The sequence below is a fragment of the Epinephelus fuscoguttatus genome, linkage group LG18, assembly GCF_011397635.1.
Source record: "Epinephelus fuscoguttatus linkage group LG18, E.fuscoguttatus.final_Chr_v1".
NCBI lineage: Eukaryota > Metazoa > Chordata > Actinopteri > Perciformes > Serranidae > Epinephelus > Epinephelus fuscoguttatus.
Window position 1 is genome coordinate 18,495,426 of NC_064769.1, and position 22,779 is coordinate 18,518,204.

General features: G+C 41.3%; 1 protein-coding gene across 2 annotated transcripts in view; it reads right to left on the reverse strand.

The window, feature by feature from the left end:
- The window catches only part of LOC125905608 (E3 ubiquitin-protein ligase UHRF2-like), a 38,435-nt gene that overhangs the window by 5,803 nt on the left and 9,853 nt on the right, over window positions 1-22,779 (reverse strand). Inside the window, exons 3-14 of one of the 2 annotated variants that reach the window (XM_049603693.1) lie at window positions 21,009-21,328; window positions 8,360-8,578; window positions 6,206-6,315; window positions 5,862-6,048; window positions 5,447-5,570; window positions 3,720-3,827; window positions 2,619-2,723; window positions 2,411-2,517; window positions 2,089-2,251; window positions 1,789-1,926; window positions 1,366-1,612; window positions 982-1,130 (exon numbers count right to left, since the gene is read on the reverse strand). In XM_049603693.1, coding sequence (XP_049459650.1) covers window positions 982-1,130; window positions 1,366-1,612; window positions 1,789-1,926; window positions 2,089-2,251; window positions 2,411-2,517; window positions 2,619-2,723; window positions 3,720-3,827; window positions 5,447-5,570; window positions 5,862-6,048; window positions 6,206-6,315; window positions 8,360-8,578; window positions 21,009-21,328 — 1,977 coding nt within the window. The remainder of the gene's footprint in view (window positions 1-981; window positions 1,131-1,365; window positions 1,613-1,788; window positions 1,927-2,088; window positions 2,252-2,410; window positions 2,518-2,618; window positions 2,724-3,719; window positions 3,828-5,446; window positions 5,571-5,861; window positions 6,049-6,205; window positions 6,316-8,359; window positions 8,579-21,008; window positions 21,329-22,779) is intronic. The other variant, XM_049603694.1, reaches the window with a different exon arrangement.

The following is a 22,779-nucleotide window of genomic DNA, read 5'->3' on the forward strand; positions in this document are numbered from 1 at the left end:
AAAAAAATATTGCAATTGTAGAAAGAGCTTTTAGAAATGTACTGCCATTTTTACATTTGTGCTTTCTGCTAATGTCAGTTTCCAGGTAAAACAGCTAATTAGCTGCACAGCTGAAGCACATTAAACAGCATGTAAGGCTGCAAATGCCACTTTGTTCCGGTTAGATGATGGTATGGTCCTTGCTCTTCAAAATCACTGCTAACAACACGCTGTCTGCCTGTAACATGTAGCTACAACACAAGTTTGTTTACTTTGTCTCTTCCTGCCTACAACATCAACAAGCCCCTAGAGCCAGCTGAGACAAAAAGGAGCATTTCTAAAATTTCCCCAAAGACCTTTTTTCTTCCTTTTTATAATGCAACACGATCAACAGTAAATTTTAAAAATGCGCTAACAAAAAACGATGACCTAATGTGTTTTCATTTGGACTTCAAGATCTGAAGACTGAGGAGATGAATTTTATTTTCATGGATCAGTGACATTCAATACTTCTCCTTTACAAGGCTGCCGTGTGAGATGCTTTGTGAACTCAGTGTTGAAGAGATGTGTTCAGCCCCTTTCCCACTGTACAAAAAACCATTAACACCCACTAACATCTGGCTTTTGTTTGGTGGGGAAAGGTTACAATCGTCATTCATTCCCAGGACAAATGATTCTGCAGTAGTCACAGGTATTTATCGGCTCCAGCTCGGACCGGTTCCAATCGGCAGCAATAAAAACATGACACCCAGGTGGATGCATTAATCTTTGCCCCCATTTCCGGCACAATGAATTGCTGCAGCAAATTTCATCTGTCTCAAAATCAGTCAGCACCAAGTTTTAAAAAGCAACTAAATACCACTACGGCAATAGGAAAAGAGTCCATCACCTAATTTCATCTGGGTTTCCTGTGCTTAAAATCCTGCTTATACACACTCATTTTGGTGGAAAAAGGAAAAGGGGTATTAGTGTGTCAGAAAGTGGGATTCATAGGATTCATACCGGTCCCTCTTTAAGGTGTCCCATGGCTTCATCCCAGAGTTTCTTGTTGGCTGTGTCCTCCCGGATCAACTGCTGCTGCTGCTCTGACAGCTGGAAAGTCTCCTCAATCTTCACTTTTTTAGAGGGAGGCTCTGACGCTGGTGACAACTCTGGTAAAGACACAGACATAAGACTGAAAAATGCAGCCGCTCTTGGAGAAAAGATAGATGATGATGAAAATGATGTTAACAGTAGTGCACGCTGGTGTAAAAGAAGACACTGGTGGATATCAAATATTTACGAGCCATCATAAAAGAGGTTTCACTGCTCGCGCTGTTCTCACCTGTCCTCTTCTCACAACACCTTGTCTGACCTGCTTTGAGATTCATCTGTAAAAGCACCCACCACTATCTCTGGTTGTCTTCTGCTCTCCATTACTCTGTGGCTCCTCTTCATCCACACCGGCCATTGGCTGCTCATCATCCTCTTCTTCGTCATTCTCTTCTTTCTCCTTGATCTTGCGTCTCCGTGGCCTCCCCCTTCCGGGATAGTGCTTACTCCGGCCGCCACGCCCAGGTCGAGCACAGGCCTCCTTCTTTGTTTTGTTAGCCATTGCCGCCAAGTAGCCGGGCGGGTACTGTTGGCAGTGGCACTTAGTAAAACACACGAAATAACTTAGACAGAGTATTGACGGCTTATATACATGTACTGTCTAAACAGAAGTTTATAGCATAGAAATGCATTGGTGAATATCTGTAGAGTCTTTACAGTGAAGTTCACACACACACACACACACACACACACACACAGATGAACTTTCAGTCTAACCTGAACAGAAAGACCCAGTTTCTTTATCCTCTCAAGTCCTTCAGGTGTCCATGGTGCTGGCTCCAAATCATCCCGTCTCAGCAGGTACCGCCACACCAGATAACCACACTTTCCAATCTCTGGCCAGTACTTCACCACCTAAAATTAACACATAACCACAATACATTTAAAACATGCTATGATAACACTGGTGCTGGTCAATATGTTTTAATAGCATCTTTGGGTGTCCAGCAGCTTTACTTGAAGTTAGCCAATCTGTTTTTAAGTACAAAAAACAAAAACAAATCTGCACATCTGTACCTTGTAAATACCATCGTAGCGGTTTCCCTCCTCGGGAGCGTATTTGCTGATGCGTCGACCTTTAGAACTGCGCACCACTCTGACCGGCTTTCCCGCCCGCCAGTTCCTTGATTCTGCCCCATCTTTGTCATTCAGAGGTGCATCGCAGTTCAAGGCCAATGCCCTGCAGGAGTCAGGATCCAAGAGTTGACAGAATGATTTTCATCAAGTCTTACTCAGGATGAGGGATGTTAATACACAATCTTTATAGACTGATGTTAAGTTTATCATTAAAGCTCATTTGTCTTTAAAAACAGTAGAAAATCTGTCAGCTGTGTTTCACCTGTTCATATGTGTCAGGGTCTGGTCAAAAGTGTGCTCTCCGATCCGTTTGTTTCCTGAGAGGTCACGACCCCCGCTGCCTGTGTAGGTGAACTCATCTCCGCGGTCCTACAGCAGGTCATGGTAACCATTACAAAATGATCAGCATACTTGGGGAAAATCCCTCTACTCATTGTGGCCCTACAATGAGCATGATACAAATAACCTACCACTTCATCTTCAAAGCCCCCAGCCAACACCAGCGAATAGGAGCCATCGTTACTGCGCCCGTGGATACCGCCAACATGCGGCCTGTGAACACCTGCCTCACTAACCTAAAATGTTGGTGTGAGGTAGAGAAAGAAACAGAGAAGCAGAGGAAAGCCATTGATGATATAGGCAGCAATATAACAGATATTACATTACAGAAAGATACGACAATACAATCCATAATGAGACTTTAAGGAATATTTCTCTCCCAATCAACCATATATGTATATCAATAACTCACCTCGTGTTATGTTGAATTTGTGTTTTTTCTCGCATTTCTTGCAAACAGAGAAAATTCTTGATCGAGTGAGGTCAGGGGCGATCACGTTTAACAACAGAAAAACTATATCATCTCTCACACAACTTGTGCAGTATAATCCAAGTCTCATTTATCTAGTTGTACACTCACTACTTCCCAAACAGACGATCTTTTCCGACAGGGAACTTAACAGAGAGGGAAACTCATCTTAGCTCTTTTCAAAGCCAGACACCTTTGACAAAAACAGTAATTTTATCTGACTGAACATAGGAACTACTGGTCTACCATCTCCTTGATCAGTTAGATTATTTGTGTTGTTGTGTGATTTTGGTGTTTTAAAGGGTTAATTCGGATTGACCAAAGTCACACAGCAGTAAGGTGTTAGGGAAAATGCATGTGTTTGGGAAGTACTGAGCATACCACTGGATAAATGAGAGTTGAACTGCACTGCATGAGTTGTGTGAGAGTTTGTAAAGGGATGTCTTGATATAGTTTCGCTGTTATTAATCACAGACCCCTTTGACATCAATTAATCAAGAATTTTCTTAGTTTTCCGATTCTTCATTCACCAGAGGCACGCGAGAATAATGTTCTCTTCACAAATTCTGTGTAACACAGGGTGACTAATCGCTACACAAATGGTCATTTGGAAAGTGAAATATTTCCTTGACAAACTGCTCAGTTTTCTTTCAGCTTTTATAAATGATCAGAGTATAATTTTAATTTAATTTTTATTTAATTTAATTTAATTTTTAAATACTTATACTTAATTCATTTGTGATGCACTGTGAAAATGGCTTACCTGGACTCTGAATTTCCAGGTGGTTCCAACAGGAACGCCAGGTATTGGTCCATAGTGGTTTGAAGGAACAATTGTGCACTCCTTAGTGCGCCCCACACAGGCCATACCCTGCAATCACATCAAGACAGACAACAAAGACTGTGAGCTGCATGCAAAAACTATAATTAAATATCCACGAGTGCAAATGCCTTTAAATCACATTAGTGTAGTGTTTAAGAGCAGAGATGCTGATGTGTTTTTCTTTCAATCATCATCTAAATTCCATTTAGGAGGTACGCATGATTTCAAAAGTGAGAAGACAAAAAAAATATTTTATTTTAAGAGTTATAAAATTGCTGTAATGTGAAAGGCAAGAATAAATGCTGTGTGACTCACAGCACTTAAATGTGCCCAAACACACAAGCCAGGCTGTTTTCAATTAGTCCACAGAGAAAGGGAGCATTCTGGTAAAGAAATGAGTTATTTTTCCGTTGGCAGTTCCAGGAAAGTGGCTAAGTCATGCTTAATGGCATTGTTCACATTACACCATGGAGCAGAGCATCAGGGAGACAGCCAGGCCGGGATGGAAACGAGCCACATAATATCTCAAAGTGTTGCCATGAGAAGACTCGGAGGAGATTTTGGGGAAAAAAAATATTTAACAGTATGCTTAAAACAGATGCTTTTTAAAAACACTTTTAAAAACATGTCAGCTGTCTTCCTCCGTCTCATTTTCTGCCTCAGCAGCTAGCAGGGGATAATTTCACTTTCTGCCAAGTAAAATGTCTGAATGTACTGAGAAAAAGGAAGTGTACACACTGCTTGTTAGTCATGTTGTGACTATTGAAAAGCAGCACAATAATCAACAACACATCAATATTTGCACAAATAAGCCTTTAAAAAAAAGTCATACGACTCTAACCAATATTATTAATCAACTCCAGGAGCCTGGTCAATCATTAAGTAGATATTAAGTCTTGTCGACTGGATCAAAAACATCTGATCCAATCGTTTGATTCGAGGGAAAAAGCTGTGGTGTGCTCAGGCAATATTAAACGGAGCTTCAAAGACGTACACACAAAAACTCTTGACATGAAACAAACCATTTATCTGTGATCAAGAACAACACGACGCAGAGCAGATTACTTACACAAAATATTAAGCACATAAAAGATACACAGAGGAACAAACCAGTTTGCAGAGAGTAAATGGGATGAAATGTGTGTGTGATGCAAGAATAATGCACTCAGTGGACGAATCAATAAATTAAAGGCTCACCCAAACATTTGCTGCCGGGGGTAAACAATAAGAACTATATGCTACAAACTGCTGCATAAATATAGTGTCATTTAAGCAAGTATTCTCAACAATCTGGTTGGGACGTGATACATTTTTGAACACTAATCGCTTGTGGCAAGTGTTGCAATGTAAATCTGTTTTGTGGAAAATGAAAATGCTTCTTCTATCTCTTACTCAAAGCATAAACTGGCTACTTCAGCCTGGATGTGCCCAATACATGGAATGGGAGCTTTTTTCTATTATCTTGGCTCTTTTTCAGTGATGGCAGACTTTTGGAAAATTGATCTGGAAAAGTTAATGGCAACTGGAGGAGGAAGAAGAAGAATGACAGGCACTCCCTCAGGCTTACTGTTGAAATTGTAAGACTTTCAGTCTTACAGAGCCACTGTCAGTCCACCTGGTGTGTGTGTGTGTGTGTGTGTGTACCTTTGGGTGCCCTTGGTTCTCACCTTTCCCCAGTCCCTTTGACTCTCGGTCGTTGCCGAAGGCATCTTGGCTTTCTTCTTGCTGGCTTTGAGCTTCTCTCCTGCCTTCACGACCTCGCTGGTGTCATTCTTACAGGTGGGACAGTACCTGGCAGAATGGGAGGAAATCATTTTTTGCAGGAAATTCAAAAAATATAAAATAAAACAAAAATATTTCACACCCTAATTCACGCTTGGCAGAGAAAAACCTGAAGCTGTTGCATTAGATAAACTCACATCTGCATGATGTCATTATTTAATATTGATTTCAACCTCAATCACCACTTAATTACTGCTTAAATGCACTTCAGCTCGTATCAAACACCGTTAATCAACCTTTTTAAATTGACTGTGAAGCACAGGATGTCGTGGCTAATTGCCGAGCTACACTCCCTCTCACCAGTCCTCGTCATCGGGGATGGTGGCCAGCGGTGGGTTCAGGCAGTAGATGTGGAACGCCATGTTACACTCATCGCACAGCAGCTGCATGTGAGCATCCTGTTTCCCGCCACACACGCAGCAGGAGCAGAAGCGGCACTCAGCATCGGGGTCAGCCTTGCAGTGCTTACACTCTGGGCCGCTCTTCCCTGGTTCCAAGGACAAGACATTCATACACGCATGCACACGTACTTGAAGATGGTCTTATGGTATCGTCTTGGTAACATAAATCTTCAAAAGCAATATGGACATGTTTTGCCACTATTTCTACCGAGTGTGTATGAATGTGTGCTGTCTGCTGCATACGTTTAAACTGTCCATCTGAAGCCGAGAGTGCACGAGCTCCTGGTTTTTCCACCTGGTAGATTTCATCTAGAAACTGTACTTTACAATCCCCGATTACATCTCCAGGACCCCTGAAGGGAGGGTGGGACAAGAAAGAGAAGGGAACAGAGAGAGAGATGAAAGCACAGGAAAAGAAAAAGACAGATAAAGGGTAATTACCTTCACCAAAGAGGTTATGTTTTCTTTTTGGTGTGTGTCTGTATGTCCGTCAGCAGGATTCCAGAAAAACTAGGGACAATTTCATAAAACTTGTTGGAAGGAGGTAGCATATACTAATTATTTTTCACTTTTGTTAACACTGCAAGATAGAACCGATACTGGGATGCAATTCTTCCGGACCTGATGGCAGCATACAAGTGTTGTAGTCTGGAGTTAAATTCTAAAGAAATTAAAAGGCTGTGTACCAGCACAGAAGGAGAGCAACAACACGTGGAAGATGGCGACAAGTGCAGCTACAGTGACAGCTCTGCCTTGACTCATCAAAAAGAAAAGTGTTATTCCCTAAGGCCTTCTTTTTTTTTGGTTTCTTTGCAATGGGAGCACCACATGTTTAGTAGAGCTGTACCCAACTCAGATTTATGTCAGTTGAATCAGATTCGGCTATTCCTTTTTCCATATAGTGTTTTAAAGTTTGAACTGCGCTCAGCAGGACGTCAAGTGTGACAGTGACATTCACCTACTGTAGGTGACAAGCTAACAACACTAATGACAGATCAGAAATGTGAAGCATTTTTTGCCGACACTAGATATCAAACAAAAGCTATAGACTGTACCATATTAAGTCACTGGGGGCTGTTAATTCACCACTTGTAAGAAGAAGGTAGATGGTAATGTTATCTCAAAACCTGACCAGGCAAAGCCTCTCCTCCTCCGGGAAGCTCCCTCTGTGTACACAGCTGCCTGTACCCAACAGCAGCATAACAGAGAGGAGCACTCTCTACAACAAAATCTGGGGACCTAAACGTCCCTGGAAGTTCACTGCACACTGACTGAAAAAAAAAGAGACTGCTCTACTTGAAGGAATCTCAGTCAACTGAGGTGTCTCCGACTGATGATTCAAACCTCTGACTTTCAGGTGGCAGCCCTAGTATTTACACTATGCTACAAATGTCAGCAGCATAGAGAGGCACTGAATGTCTATTTTGGGCTCATCACAATCACTTTCTATCCAGCCGTCCAATAACAGTGGAGGAGGGGTGGGAGAAATAGCCTACCACAAAGACCAATGGTCACGTGCTGAACAACAAGAACAATGGAGGAGAAATGTGTATATTCTGTAGGCTATATGTTTCCTCACCTACAAAATCTCATGAACCCACATAGACTAGTACTGTGCATATGTGGTGGAACATTAGGGATTTATGAAAAAAATGACGTTCATTTAATTTAAATGTCTTAAATGAGTGTATGTTTAGATAGGTGGGATTTATCCTTTTGTTTTTTGCCATGGTATTAAATTGGGTGTCAGATATCTTGGAATTTTACTGGCACTGGTATCAACTGCTACATTTCTGGTAATGTGACATGCCTATTGTGAGATATTTTTCTTTTCTTTTTTTCTCAAACTAAGGTGTAGCTATGGAAACATAAATACACACATATCATGCAACTAATTATATTATTCTTCTTCTTAAACTCCACCAGGGATATTAGGGAAAAATGTTCAGACTTAATGCTTCATAATAACATGAAATAAAATTGACTGCAATGCAGAAGTACATCCTAAATGCACAGCTGAGATGATCAGGCATCTGTCAGGCACAGTCATATTTTGACATAATATAATAGTTTTGAAATAATATCCAGACAAATACAATTGCGCTTGCAGATTTGCATCTCATAGAAGACTGGACTGGACGTCTCATAGAAGACTGCCTCTCTGCCTCCAAAGAGGCAGACTGGACTCTGCCTCTTTGGAGGTCTGCGCCCTCTGAGTGCCCTTCTAGTTGAGCAGGTTACAGAGAGATGGAAGGAAGTCACACAGAGAAGCAGTGCATTTTACATCTTGTGAGCAACAAAAGTAACAACCTACAAAGCAGATATTCTAATTTTTTTTTTTTTTTTTAAAGATAAAGCAAACACATCAACCTCCCACTTAGACAGGAGGATCCTCACCCCAGGAGGATGTTGACCCGGAGCTCCTTGTTGGTGCGGGACGCTTGGTTGAGGCTCTGAACCTCGGCGTCAAACCAAAAGCCCCTCTCATCTGGTGTCTCCATATTGTAGTTGACCATCACATTCATGCCGACCTGGAGCTGGTCCCACCGCAGCAGGGTCCTGGCACGTGGCCGCACATCCACCGGTCGCATCTCCACCACACCGTTCTCTGGGTAGCTGGGGAAGAGAGAAAAGGACAGAAAAGGAAGAAGGATAAGGATTATGAAATCTTTATGGCCTCTGATTTTCACGTTGCTGTCTTTGGAGGTTTGGAGGTTAATGGACGCTTTGTGTTTTTTTTCTCTCAGAAGATCAAGTTTCTGTACAAAATGAATGTGCATTTCACGAGAGCCACGTTTCTCTTTAAACCTACAGGTTGTTGGGAACTGAACGTCTTTATATATTAGCTACGTGGACCATTCCTAATGGCTGGTAGAATAAAAAAGTGGAGAACAAGTTTGAAAAGTGTAAAAAATCTTTAACAAAAAGTAGCTATTCTTAGCAGTGCATTCTGTAAAAGCAGATGGATGTTAAGAGAAACTATTCAACGGGGCAATGCACTACATCACATACTGCTCCCTTGATTAGGAATATAAGCCTCTGTGCGGTAAGGTGCAGGCCCATGCAAGTCTGCAGCCCACACAAGCACAGAGGGGCAAAAAACTCTAATACATCTGGATTTCACACAGAAAGACAAACACTGATTATACGGAGGTGGCATTACAGACCTTTATCAGTTTATTCAAATGTGAGTTTACCCCTCTGATCTGCTCGATGTGATAAAATGCAAATGGTTATCATTACAAATTGATGTTTGTTTGTTTTTTGTTTATTACTTTGATTTGCTACAAGGTTCAACCACAAGTCTACTTTAAAACAAGGCAGGCTCTTAGCTAGAAACTCAACTAAAAGAAGTGAAGCAAAGCCAAAAATAGTATTACAAATAAACGTGATTTAAATTTAGATTGGACTAATTTATGTCTTCAGGAGAAATTGCACAGATACAATAAGATGTCTTTTTTTACCAGCTGCTATGACACAGTCTATAATAGTTTCTGTCATAGGCAATTAAAATAATTACACATAAATGACTTTACTCCACTTTTTTTCTACAAAGCGAAACCCACCCACATACAGCCAATTTTCAGAGACTTTGCATCTACATACCATGAGACATTTGCACACAACAGCTTTCTGACTGGGTTTTTGGAGCGTAGGATTATGGAGGATTTTCACTACTATGGCCTCCCTCCACCTCCCCATTAATCTACACAGAAAATAAATGTAATACAACAACCTCACTGCCACTGGCAAAGCCCCATTCTTACATGTTTGGTAAAACTTGGACCAGACTTTTCCAAGTTATCACATACGTATAGATGGGAATCTGTTTACAGCATTCTCCACATTCCTTTGCTTAATTGTAAATTTGAAGGGGATCCCCACTGAAGCCACTGTTTTCAGGAAGGAAGACAAATCACAGCAGCATCATTATACTCGCTGTATATTGTTTTTGCTGTCTTAACAAAGTAAAAAGCTTTAGAAACAAGGAAATTCCAGTCGAGTTTAATGAGACTCAAGTTATCTACATCCTGGTAGACCGCTGCGCCCTCTGCACCAGCCAACAGCAGCACAGTGAGGAAAGGTGAGGTGACTAAAGATGACCGACAGCCAAGATAAACAAACATGTAGGAGCAGCAGGATGAGGCTGAATAAAAGATCCACAAAGCTTTACTGTTTTAGATATGTAATGTGGTCTTTTTTTAGAGCTTAAAAGCTTAAGCTTAAAGCTCAAACTTCCCAGATGGACTATATACATGTACCACCTAGAAACAGAGAGTATTTTGTAGGTGTGTACCCAGACTGAGCTGCAGAATTTGATTTGTTTGGGAAATTTTGAAATAATCGGCATCAGCAGTTTTCAGGTTAGCTTCTTTGTTGAAGGCCAATGTGTCTTGATAGTTTAGCTTTTATTAATTAAAAAAAAAAAGTAGCACAACCACAACAACAAAAAGTGATGGATTTAAAATCTGTAAGCTCTATAGACTGTGTAAAATAATGAACGTAGCTACCATGGTATCACCATGTGGACTCCTTTTCTGAAGCCTCGAGTTAAGCATTTCAGCCAATCCGAAAGTGACCATGTATTAATGCGAGGGGGAAGCTGTGGAGAAGCGAGGGGTGGATCTTATTGAGAAGCCGAGGACACTATCTGCAGACAGCCTGTCACTTAAAGCAGCCACGCCCTTAATTATGCATGACTTTAAGCATGAATAAAATGTATATGGGTGACTAAAATAAAAATTCCCCTTCCGTACAGTTGTCATGAAGGGGGAAATTAGCTACAGAGACCAAAAACATTTTCTTTGTACTAAGTTGTAAACATGTTTTTCCTGCTGTAAAGTTAGGCATTTTAACATGGCGGTCTCTGGGGATTGACTCACTTCTGGAGCCAGCCTCAAGTGGCCATTAAAGGCACTGCAGTTTTTGGTACTTCCGTATTGACTTCATTTTTCAGCCCCAAAGGTTGCTGCTTGGTTACCTCACACAAATGAACTGACAGGACTTTTAAAGGAATATTTCAACATTTTGGAAATCCACTTATTTGCCTTCTAACAACAATGTGTTGTCGTTTTGACATCAGCTTGAGGTTGCCCACCAACCAATGGAAACAGAAAGTGACCTTTAGGGGTGTCAGTGGGAGGAATTTATTACATTTGGACAGAGCCAAATTGTTTTTTCTGTGTTTCTAGTCTTTGTGCTAAGATAAGCTAGCTGCCTTCAAATTTACCAACAAACATGAGCATGGTATGAACTCAGAGCTAAGACCAGACAACAAATACAAGTCTTTATAATGTTGAATGTCCGTAAGAAAAACCAGTGGCACATTCTGTACAGCTCAAAATGTTCCTCCTTTGCCAAAAGAAGATTTGAACAAGTGTCAAAGTCTTCTTGTCTCGCAAACTCGGAGTGGAGGTATGGGGTTAATTGCCCAGGATTCCTGCCTGCCAATCATCATTAACTGTAAGGATCAGGCCTGACTCAGAGATTAATTGACAGCTTGCCTGCTCGCTTGCCAATTGCCGGAATTATGCTTACAGATGAACAATGTGTTAGCACTGAAGTTTAACTGCACAACAGCCTGCACACTCAGGTCCGCTTACACAGTGGGAGGTGGAGGGGGGAGTAGAGAATTGTGTGCATGAGCGAGCAGTGTATGTGTGTGTTTTTGAGGGAAAGCTGAGCCTAAACTGAGTACGTTCTCAGACTTTCTGCAGCGAGACAGGACCAACGATGGCCTGTTGAGCTCAATCTAAAAATGGCTTTAAACAGCCGACATTTTAAGACTTCAGAATGTGCACTACTTGTGCTTTACTTCCCCGCTAAGAAGACAACGCTGCATATTTAAAAGCCATTGTAAATTGACTGGAGGGCCTACAGAGGCAGACTGTAAGAGTTGTAGCACACAACTAGCGCGCTCCCAGGAAGAGGAGGCCGGGGCACAGTGCAGGGATTTCCTTTTTTAGGCCCAAGGGATTACTGCGGTTTTGGGTAGGGTAAGGTTGGGTGGGGGGTGGGGGGTAATACAAGCAACACAAACACACACACAGACACACACCAACATGCACATGTGTACACACACATACACACAGAAGAAGAATATCAACCTTGGAGCACAATGGGACTCAGCATGAACAGAAGGAGAACACGGAGGAACACAAGGGGAGCAGAAGTGCTCGAGTTTAAGACCACACAAGCTCACTCTGTGCTGCTGCCCACTGGCAGTACTTCAGACCCTGAACATCCCCCTACGGAGGCATAAGAAACATTAAAAATAATATATAATAATAATATTGCTAACATTTTACAAAGCCTGGTGTGTTATAAAATAGACAGTTGACCTAGACTGATTGCAACAGTAGAAAATGATTTAATTCCTTTTATACACACGTAAAGGGCAACAGAATCACATAATGGATGCATTAAAATCATCTTAATGGGGTAACATGGCTGTCCACTGTCTCAGATCAATTTAACAGAGATCCTGCAGTGTGATACAAACATTAGAAAGCCTATGCTTCTTTTGTCTAGCTTATTCTTCCCTGCATCTGGCAAAAATTTATGTTGTAGTATTATAAAATAATTATGATATTATACTACTTGCACTGAGATAGCCTGGAGACGTACAAACTCATTCAAAACTACGACTTCAATAAAATGTGGCCAAAATACGTCTGTAAACAAAATTTCTTCTAACTTCCTGCTCAGATCTCAGATTTTCAACGACCAGAAGCACAGACAACACTGGTGTGTATTGTTTTTGATCACTCTGGCTCCAACAACAGCTGCCAAACATTTTGGCAGTGACTCAACAAGAGACATCAGTACTTTATGCAACTGTCCATGGTTGATGGCTAGAGGAAGGCTTTTCTCTATGGATGTTGTGTTCAAGGTCACCCCAGATTTGTGGCATACGGTGGCCATACTATTAATCTCACTTGACCTGAATGTCCCTTAAACCATTTCTGGTTTAAGGGACTATGTGGGTTTTGAATAAAGAAATGCTACGTCCCTCTGATTGATTTGAAGTTGGACTAACGAGCTAAAAAAGCACCCGCGTTTTGCTGCCACAACCTAACTTCGTCTGGTATGAAGAGTAGCTCATGGTGATTTACTGGTTCTAATATACCTGGAACCTCATCTGGCACTTTCTGTACTGCAACTTCTTGTTACTTATCATTAATATTTACACTTCTACATACAGTTTATCACCATAATATATCTGCAAAAAGGTTAAGATCAGCTAATTTATCAGTCTGGCTTCACTGAAGGTATTTACGAGCCTGTTTACACCAGGTCTTTGGAAATCGTTCTCAAACGGACTAGTCTGTCTGTTCACACACTGTTTGGAAAGACCAAATGTATTGTTGATGCTATAAGCACACTTCAGCACCAATTTACTACAGCTTCAGACTACTGTTGTGGGAGTGTGAGCTCCGCCCCAGTGACAGTTGGTGCAAAGAGCGCCTATACACAGTGTCATATGGCTAACGTTTCCTAACGGTTATTAATGGATTTAACGACAGAGGCAAGTCCTTTCAGTGTCGGTTTGAGTTTGTAGGGACAGTTAAACAGCTGCTGCTGTGCTAGTTCATGCTAACCTGGCAGACAGTTAACTGACTATTGGCTGAGAGGAGATAGAGCCTGGAGATGCTACATCAGCTAAGTAAGCGGTCCTTGAATGTGGCCCAGGACATGTAAGCGTCCACACTACTGAAAGAATGTGGCCTCATGCAGCCCAGACCAACTCTGAATGAGTTCTGAGTGACTGGATCTCAAGATGCATTGAGGACCCATTCACACCTATACTTAACGTTGTCCCTTTGTGTTCATCTGAAAACTCCAGATCTGAGCCATTCAATATTGAGTATCTGCCAATACTGAGTCCCAATCTGAAACTTCATTTTTCCTACATAATACAGCTACACAGTGCAAACCTCAAGTACTTAAAGGTATAGTTCAACATTTTGGCAAATTCGCTTATTGCCGTAATCCCTATAGTCATATGAATAGGTACATTACTTTTAATTGTCAGTGCATGCTGTTCTGAGATCGGTGGGGCAGAGCTGCCCACTGAAATGGAGGTGAACGGTACAGGTCTCTCTCTCCCTCAAAACTAATCAAATACACCATCAAATGACCCCAAAACGCTCTTGTGGACAACTTCTAGCTTACACATTCACCATGCTATGAAATAATAATGTAATATTACGAGACAGAGTTGTTTTGAAGCCAAATGCAGAGCCGGAACTACATTCCAGACATACAGTACTTGCTGGACGGAGTGATTTCAAACAGCGTATGTTTAGTGCAGTTACTCCCGCCATCAAAACAACAAGTTTGTTGAGAAGAAGCCAGAATATACAGAGGAAGAGTTACAGGTTTTGGAAGAAGAGAGAGCAAGAAGAGAGGTTGAGGCTGCCGAGCAACCAGGGGCTGAGGGGAGACCCAGAGCCGGTGGTGTAAATGTGGGGCTTACTGGCCACTTTATTAGGTACACCTGTGCAATATAAATATAGAGTACGCCTCAAAATAATCACCAGAACACGGGGAGAACATGCTAACTCCACACTCATAAATCACCACAACTCCTGAGGGAATAACAACATAAGATGTTCCCTAGCAGTCTGTTTATTCCCAACAATGAGAAGTAATGCCAGTCACTTCACTCTATGCTCTGGGCAAGCACATATCCATAACATAACAACATTTGCATTTTAGCCTTATTTACCATGCTTGGGTTGTAGGCTAATGTTACTCAACATGGAGGTAACATTACAGCAGAGAGACTGCTGAGCAAAATACACAACGATCACTTACCACGTCTACTTGTTTTGTGATGCCGACAGATGGTGTGACAGTATCTTTCTAGAAAGGAGTTTGAACCATTCCTGAGCTTCTGCGCTCCATCCTTTCATTGTAGTCCTCCGGTAAAAAATGGCAGGAGCACACAAACATTTTCCGGACCATTTCCACAGGCATGTTGGGGTCAATGTCCAGCACAAATAGCCATTGTTTCATCCTGTCCGCATTACTGGTTGGAACTACGTGAAACTTCACTCTGCTCCATGTCTTCGGCTTGTTACTGCAACCTTTTACAATGCATGTGTAAACCATGATTTACAAAAACACTTGTAAACTTTCCTCAAACCTTCTGGTGCGTCCAGCTGACGATACCGCAAATGGCTACAAGCAATAACAACGGCACTGTCTCAGCTGCGCACTGTGTCACTCCGCCCAGTGGTTTACTCAAGAAAGTAGTTCCGAGTATTTGCTTCATGTGTCGTAATGTTACTTAATTATACATTATTATTTCATAGCGTGGGGAATGCGGAAGCCATGTGTTGTCCACTAGAGCGTTTTGGAGTCATTTGATGGTGTATTTGATTAGTTTTGAGGGAGAGAGGGACCTGTACCGTTCACCTCCATTTCAGCGGGCAGCTCTGCCACACCGATCTCAGAACAGCACGCACTGACAATTAAAGGTAATGTACCTACTCATATGACTATAGGGATTACGGCAATAGGCGAATTTGCCAAAATGTTGAACTATCCCTTTAACAGTTATTAAAATCAATCCAATGTAGATGCCTGATGACTGAAAACATCCCTGCATCCAAGCTGTTCCCTAATGTCTTTTATTTATTTAGTACTATTTCTTTTTAAATTGACAAAATATAAAATCACAAACTCTCTATTTAAATTTTTTTGGTCTGTTCACTCTCTCAAGGGAATTTCTCTATCCCTTTAAGAGAGCAGCCTATTCTTAAGTGTTTGGTGCAGCTTTTGCCTGTGTTAGCCTACTCAAATCAACTGTATTCTATTGAGGCTTTATTTTCATCATCACAGCAGATTAGGCTTCATTAATATATTACTCTTACTGGGTTGTGGGGCCTTGGTTGCACTTGCAGAGATGTGGTGAGTGTGGCTGTCGTAAGCTTTGTTTTTATGTCTGTCTCTTCCCCAAGCAGGCCAGTGAAACATTTTGCAAAAAATATTCACTGATATATCTATAAAATTAGATTAATGGCATATTTAATAGTTCTGAATAACTGCAAAGCCTCAAACCTGAACTATACACTTCACAAGCAAGATTCTCATTATCTGCTTTTCTTCACTCCTACTGCTACACCTAAACACATAGTGCTTTCTTTGGAAACACAATACTGTTTTCTTCTGAAACACTGCTTGAGTTATTCCACCTGTGGGTATCACACACCCAAAAAAAGAACCTGAGCTGCGAGTCTGAAGGAATAAATCTAACATTTGAAACATCAGTGTTGAATCTCTACACAGAGTTAGCTTGACTATCCGCCTACGCTGTCACAGTGGCTAGACCCAAAGCCTGGTATTAACAGGAACTTTCCCCGGAGTTGTGGGAAGAAGGAAGAAAGACTTTCAGGCGCAGAAGAGGTAAACAAGAAACCAAAATCATGTCAACACTCTTATCAATGCAAAGTGTACCAATTTAAAATGGAGAACCTATTTAATCAGTACTGAAACTGAGACAGCATGACTTATCGACAGAGGAGCTCTTACAGTCTCCTCTGTTATGACACCATCATTAGCGCTTTGTGTGCTTTACTGAGGTTCCTGTAAAGAGGGAGAAAGGCAAGAGAAAATGAGAAATCTTCAATTTGCTGATAAGCAGCCGAGTTCGAAATAACAAGCTAAATATAATTGCTTCACAGTCGTGAGGCAAAGTGACTGCAGTCTCTCTTAACCTCGGCTTTGTTAGTAATTGAGGCCAAAATGTGGAGCTGCAAAGTTTTCTAAATATGTATCTATATTACTTCAATCTTAGGGATGAGAAATTTTAAAGTTCAGTCATGTGAGAGACATCAGAAGACAACTTCAGGTATTTAAAAGGGGCCTATTTGCTGATTTTCAACCTGAATTACATTATTGTAATGTGACAGCTGAAATCTCTCTCCAACTCGCTGCAGCTCAGGGACACTGAGATGACTCAACACTGAAGCAACACATACACGACACCAATTTTCAACTAAACCCAGACACTGGCAGTCCTGCACAGGATACACAGGTACAGATTAATATTGTCAATAATATTTTCTGCAAACAAAAATAAGAATAATTTAAAATATGTTATAATTGCATTGTGATTACACGGTTTCCGCAAAGTAGGAAAAGCACAGGTGTTACTAATTACATTAAAGATGCCAGAGCCAGCAGCTTGCACAATACCGCTGCAACTGAAGCCAGCTAGTAAGTCTTCATAAATTACATTAAATACATCTGTGAAAAGGGCCTATGAACAACCTACGTAGGGCTGCAATTATTGTAGGATAAGTAATTTTTGCCTTTTTTTATTCTCACTGAAAAAAGCACCTGTGATTTGGATATTGCAACTGGCCATAATCCAATTTTGGTGATATATCGATCAGTCGTTCACCCCCACTGGGCTAGGGCTCGGTAATATATTAATATCACATCAGTAGTGTGATGTGAGCCTAGATATCATCCTCGATTTGGGATATAGTAAAATTATAAGTGATGTTTTTTCCTTTTTTAAGGCTGCGATACAATAAAGTGATGTACTTTTCTAAAGTTACGCAACTGTTCTAACTGCTCTATAAGTTGCCTTTACCCACTTAGTCATCATACCCACATTACTGATGATTATTCATTAAAAAATCTTACATTTAATTGTGTAAATATTTTGTTGAAGCATCAACAAAGCATAATAATATTGAAGTATTTGATCAAAAATATTGTCAGGTTTGATTTTCTTCATATCACCCAGCCCTAAAACTAAAATGTCTAAGATTGCAGTTGAACTAGATGTCAGCCATCTAGCATTTTGGTACTACCCAACAATCAAACAATGACTGCTCTGTGCAGAAAAGGAAATGGAGAGTGGGCGAGCGAGAGAGGGAAACTGAAATTAAACTTTATTTCATCCTTATTTCATTGTCACTTACTAAATTAGAAACGGCAGAAAATAAAACCCTCGGCAGCACTGAGATAGCAACCGTGCTCAGATAACGGCAGACCGACCACCACAGCTTTAAATGCTGGTAAGATCTCTTCAACTGCGTATGTTGATCCTGGCTAATTAACACAGAGCTCTTAAGCCTCTCTTTTAAGCAAAACCTTCCCAAAACAATTTTTTTTTTAGTTCAAACAGGTACATATCAAGCTTTGTAAAAAATAGTCTGGATTTTTTACTGGAGGTGCACAGCTCTGGATGGCAACAGGCTTTATTCATCAGACACATTTTGACTTGCTATTGTAAGAAAAGCACAGGTGTTGCTAATGACATTAACAATGGCTGCATTATGTTTAGGTGTCCCAGTAAGCCATGACAGTGTGACAGTGAGCCACTGTGCAGAACACAATACCACGACCCTAAAAACTGATGCAGCAAAATGGAATTAATTCAGCTGTTATCAGTTTTGCTGTTTACACCTGTGCTTGTCCTGCTGTGACATGTGCAATTGGCTTTCATGGGGCCAAAATCTCAGGGGCAACAATGCTCCTAATACAAAAATGTAGATTCTGAAAATTCGACTGGGTGTTGTCTGGGACTAATCTTGTTGTCTAGCAGTTGCACTAGGGCTGACATAAATTCAGCCTACTGCCCAACCCTACGCAAAAGAAATTCTGTCTTATGGTCGAAATAGATAGCATATGGACGCAACGTGGCACATAGGCAAGATGGAGTGGGTTTTTAACCTGCAATCTGTGCATACAGAGTTTTGCTAAGTGATAATGCAGTTGGTTATGCAAAGTTTGGATGCATGCACTGGATTGCTTTAACTACAGGATGCATTGCTTTAATTAAAACAAATTTTATGTCAAATGTTAAAAGGTCCACAAGGTTGCTCCTCTGCATCGCATTGCCTCTGGTACGATAATGTATTTATTTTAATGAATTTTTTACACCGATTGTACTCGTTTTGTTACACAGTTTTGTATAGTATTTGATGCAGAGTTGCAGAGCAGCACTAAGGGCAAAAACAAAGACATAAGCAGCATAAAAACAGAGAGGAGTCGCGCCATGCCCGCGGCTTCAGTGGTCAGTGTAGCAGCTTCATTCGATTTTAATTGATGCCCTCTTCTGCAGAATGCTGCAGCAGACGTGCCATCTAACCAATAGTGTTGAGTAATTATTTCATTTTGGCTGAATTATGTTACAGGAAGTACTGCTTTTTGACCAGACATTCTGTTTGTAGGTTTTTTGTTGTTTTGTTTTCTTCCTAATCAGCGTTGGCAAGTGAATTGGCTTCCAGACACCATTTAAAAACAAGATGCAAGTTTCTTTTAGCAAAAAAACAAATACAACAGTCTACCTGAAAGCTACACAAACATAATTGATATTTGCCTATTTTATGTCTATATTTGTTACTTTCTGCACAGAGAATACATAAACATACGTTGAGCTCAGCCAAGATCTGACCATTAAAACCATATCTGAGAGTTGTAATGGAGCAACACAGACACAGACACACAGACACAGACACACACGCCATCTCAGTTTCTGGGAGCAGCAGAGGAGAGATTCTCCCAACCTATCCCTTTGATTTTGTGGCTCATTACAGTCTGTAGAGATGCTGTCCAGAACAGCTTCATGCAAAAACATGGCAGTTCATTTTGTAGGGCTGGTTTTCAATCCTCAGACTACACAGGCAGGTGTTTAATGGGGGAGTGTGTGTGTGTGTGTGTGTGTGTGTGTGTGTGTGTGTGCGCGCGCGCACGTGCATGGGAAGGCAGAGCAATCTTACCCACCCTCCACTTTTCTCTGGCAAACAAAATGATGGAAGAAACCTGGAATGGCGCTCAGGACAGAGACGAATACTGCTACACATTTAGTAGAAGGCAAAAAGAGTGTGTTGAACACGTCGACACAAAAACAGAAAGCTGACAATTTAAATCTTTTCCAACTGTAGCCGTGGCTTTTCAGCAGCAGACAAAACTGAGGGTTGTTTTGTTGCTTAGTTGGTGCAGATGCAAATCAAACATTACTGTGGCATTCTGGGTTCAAAACTAGCGTGGGACCTTTGTTGTCCTTTGTGTCCCACTCCCATCTCTGCCTCTCTTGAGTGTGAGCTATCAAATAAAGCAAACGAGGAACACAAGGCGAAAACAATAATCTAAATAAACAAACGAATAAATAATTAAAAACCACTGAATTTAAATAAAAAGGGGGACATGCCTGTCTTGTTGCAAAAACAACAAATAAAAGCCGAGTACCAGGGATTTGGAAGATTGCTGGATGTCAAATGGGAATGATGTCTGCCTAAAAGAAAACACACATTTACTGCTCAACAACCCTTGATGCTGCTTCTCTGGCACAACATCCCATGACAGAGACACACACACATGCAAAGGCACACACTATGATAGACGCAGTGAGAAGGCTATGTCTCACCGGTGGCATGTTCACAGCAATTACAGACAAAGCTGAAGGAGGCAAGCAAAGAAGTAATGCTCCTGAGAACTCATGGGTTACCATGGAAACATCGGCTTCTGAATGAATTTGCTGGAAAAGGAGAGCGCGAGAGATAGAGTCCAAATTGTAGCACCAACTACACAAACCCCCTCTCTCCATCCCCTGAACTGCCAGGAGAAAGCAGAGGCTGCAATTCCCAACGCGCCGAACAACCGTTACTGATGCTTGCAGCCACTCGCGCCACACACACATACACACACAATGTATGTATGTTTGGCGGACAGTTTTATCTTGAATGCAGCACAACAGCAACACAGGCAAATACATTTTCAACATTGGCATAACTAGTAGAAGGAAACCCTATTTTCTGCTGTGCTGCAATGAAGAAGGCACACACCCGCACTATCCTATCTGAGCTTCAGCACTGCGCATTTCAATCCATTCTACCATCTAGAATGACTGTTCACCAGCCCGAAATTCTGCCGCATTGACACTGTGCAGATGTCTGCTAAAATGCAATATCCAACTGCACAATCTTATTAAAACCCGTGACGATGTGTTTTGTTATCACTTTAACAAAAATCAGCTCAGTTTCGGCCGGAACGCTCCCCAGCAAAATGAGCCGTCACTTACTCGTCGTATTTAATGTGGTAAATTACATCCTCTTCTCTCTCCTTGGTCTCTGTAGCTGCTGTAGAGTCTGTCTGAGAGGTGGAGGCTCCATTACTCTCAGGGCTTAACACAACATTATTCCTGTTACTGTCTGTGGTTAGGCCCTGGCCGTGGGCCTGTCCCTGCTCGGCCTCCAGCTTTCCATTAGTCCTTTTTGGGGGCCGGCCCACCTTGCCCTTGGTGGGCGTTATCTGTCCTTTGGGAGCGCGTGTCACATTTTCAATGCAGGCCTCAAACCAGGCGCCGATGCTGACGTCTCTGCAGTCCACCAGCTCGTTAATCTGAGGAGACACAAAGACAAAAATAACACCTGGTCTCGTTTGATCCCATCTGTCGGTTATTTCGAGAAATATGGCATGTTTCAGCCCATTTGTTACATATCATATACTTAAATCAAAGTGCATGCTTTTCCCCACTCCAGGTAGCCAGTTCTTATAGCTGTCAATGCAGTATGAAAATCAACTTTCATACTCCAATAGGAAATCCTTCACAGTTATGACTGTATCACCAACGACATTACCACATATTGAACAGGTGTATTCATATCTCAAGCAAGATACAAGTCTGTGCAGATTGAACTATCACCAGCAGCATCCTGCAACTTTTTTTTTCATTTAACTACTACAGAAATGTGAGTTGTATAATTCATGGGCAATTTCTAGTTACTAAATTAAGACATAAAAACACACATTGCACTTATATTAACATTAGCATGACGCTTTGTTAACATGTAACATCGTAGTGAGATTCACAATGCTCTTGAGTGTTAAAGATGCATTCATTGCATTGCACTGTTCGGCTATGTGTTGTGTGAAAACCACATAAAGTATGTCCAAGTCTGTAGTGAATGCTTAAAGCCCGTAAAGGCATGTGACCTTGATATCCAGTGAAGTTGCACAATTTACAACTCATCTGCTTAGTTACATATTGATCCTCCTGCACGCTGGATTGGACTTTTGGCATCAAAGCCAGTCTAGTCCCACACATATAATTCTCAGACATGTGGGTCAGCCAGCAAGCAAAGCTCAGTAGAACACAGTAAAGCAGAGTAGACTCACCAATATATTGCTTTTGACTGCAGCCTATTTATAATCAGTAAGTCGGTTAGCGGCGGGGTTGTAAAGGCCGTTTCTTACGTGTGGTTTGGCGTGTGGCTCTGTGGCAAGGTTAGCCGCATGCTTGTGAATGTATGTCATTAGTTCTAATAAATTAAAGGCATTCAGGGTATCTGACCTAAAGACAGAGCAGTTACATGGTCAGAATGAAAGGATGCATTGGGCTGGAATACTAGAGCTAAGCAGTCTAAGGTGGTGCAGCACAAGAGAGTGGAAAAGGGAATGGGAAAAGAAAGAAATGAACACATGCAGGAGGAAAACTAAAATCACAGTATTTCCTTGCCTTCAGCTTTTTTTGAAGTTGAAAACAGCACAATTACAAACTGCTGTGTGGTATTAATCAGAAATCTCTGAAGGCATATTAAAGATACAATTGCTAATTTCTAAGAAAATTATATTTGCTTAAAGTACATCCATACAGAAGTATATGAGACACTTAATCAATGAGGAAAAATCAGGTTACTCTTCCCACTCTTTGTGCTTTTAATGGCATTTGCTAGAATCTACCACGGCTTATTGAAAACAGCAAATCAGAGTCGAAGAGTCTCTAACTCAGCTGTTAAATATGTCAATCACCTGCTCAAAGTGCTGATCAAATATGAATCAAGATTATGTTA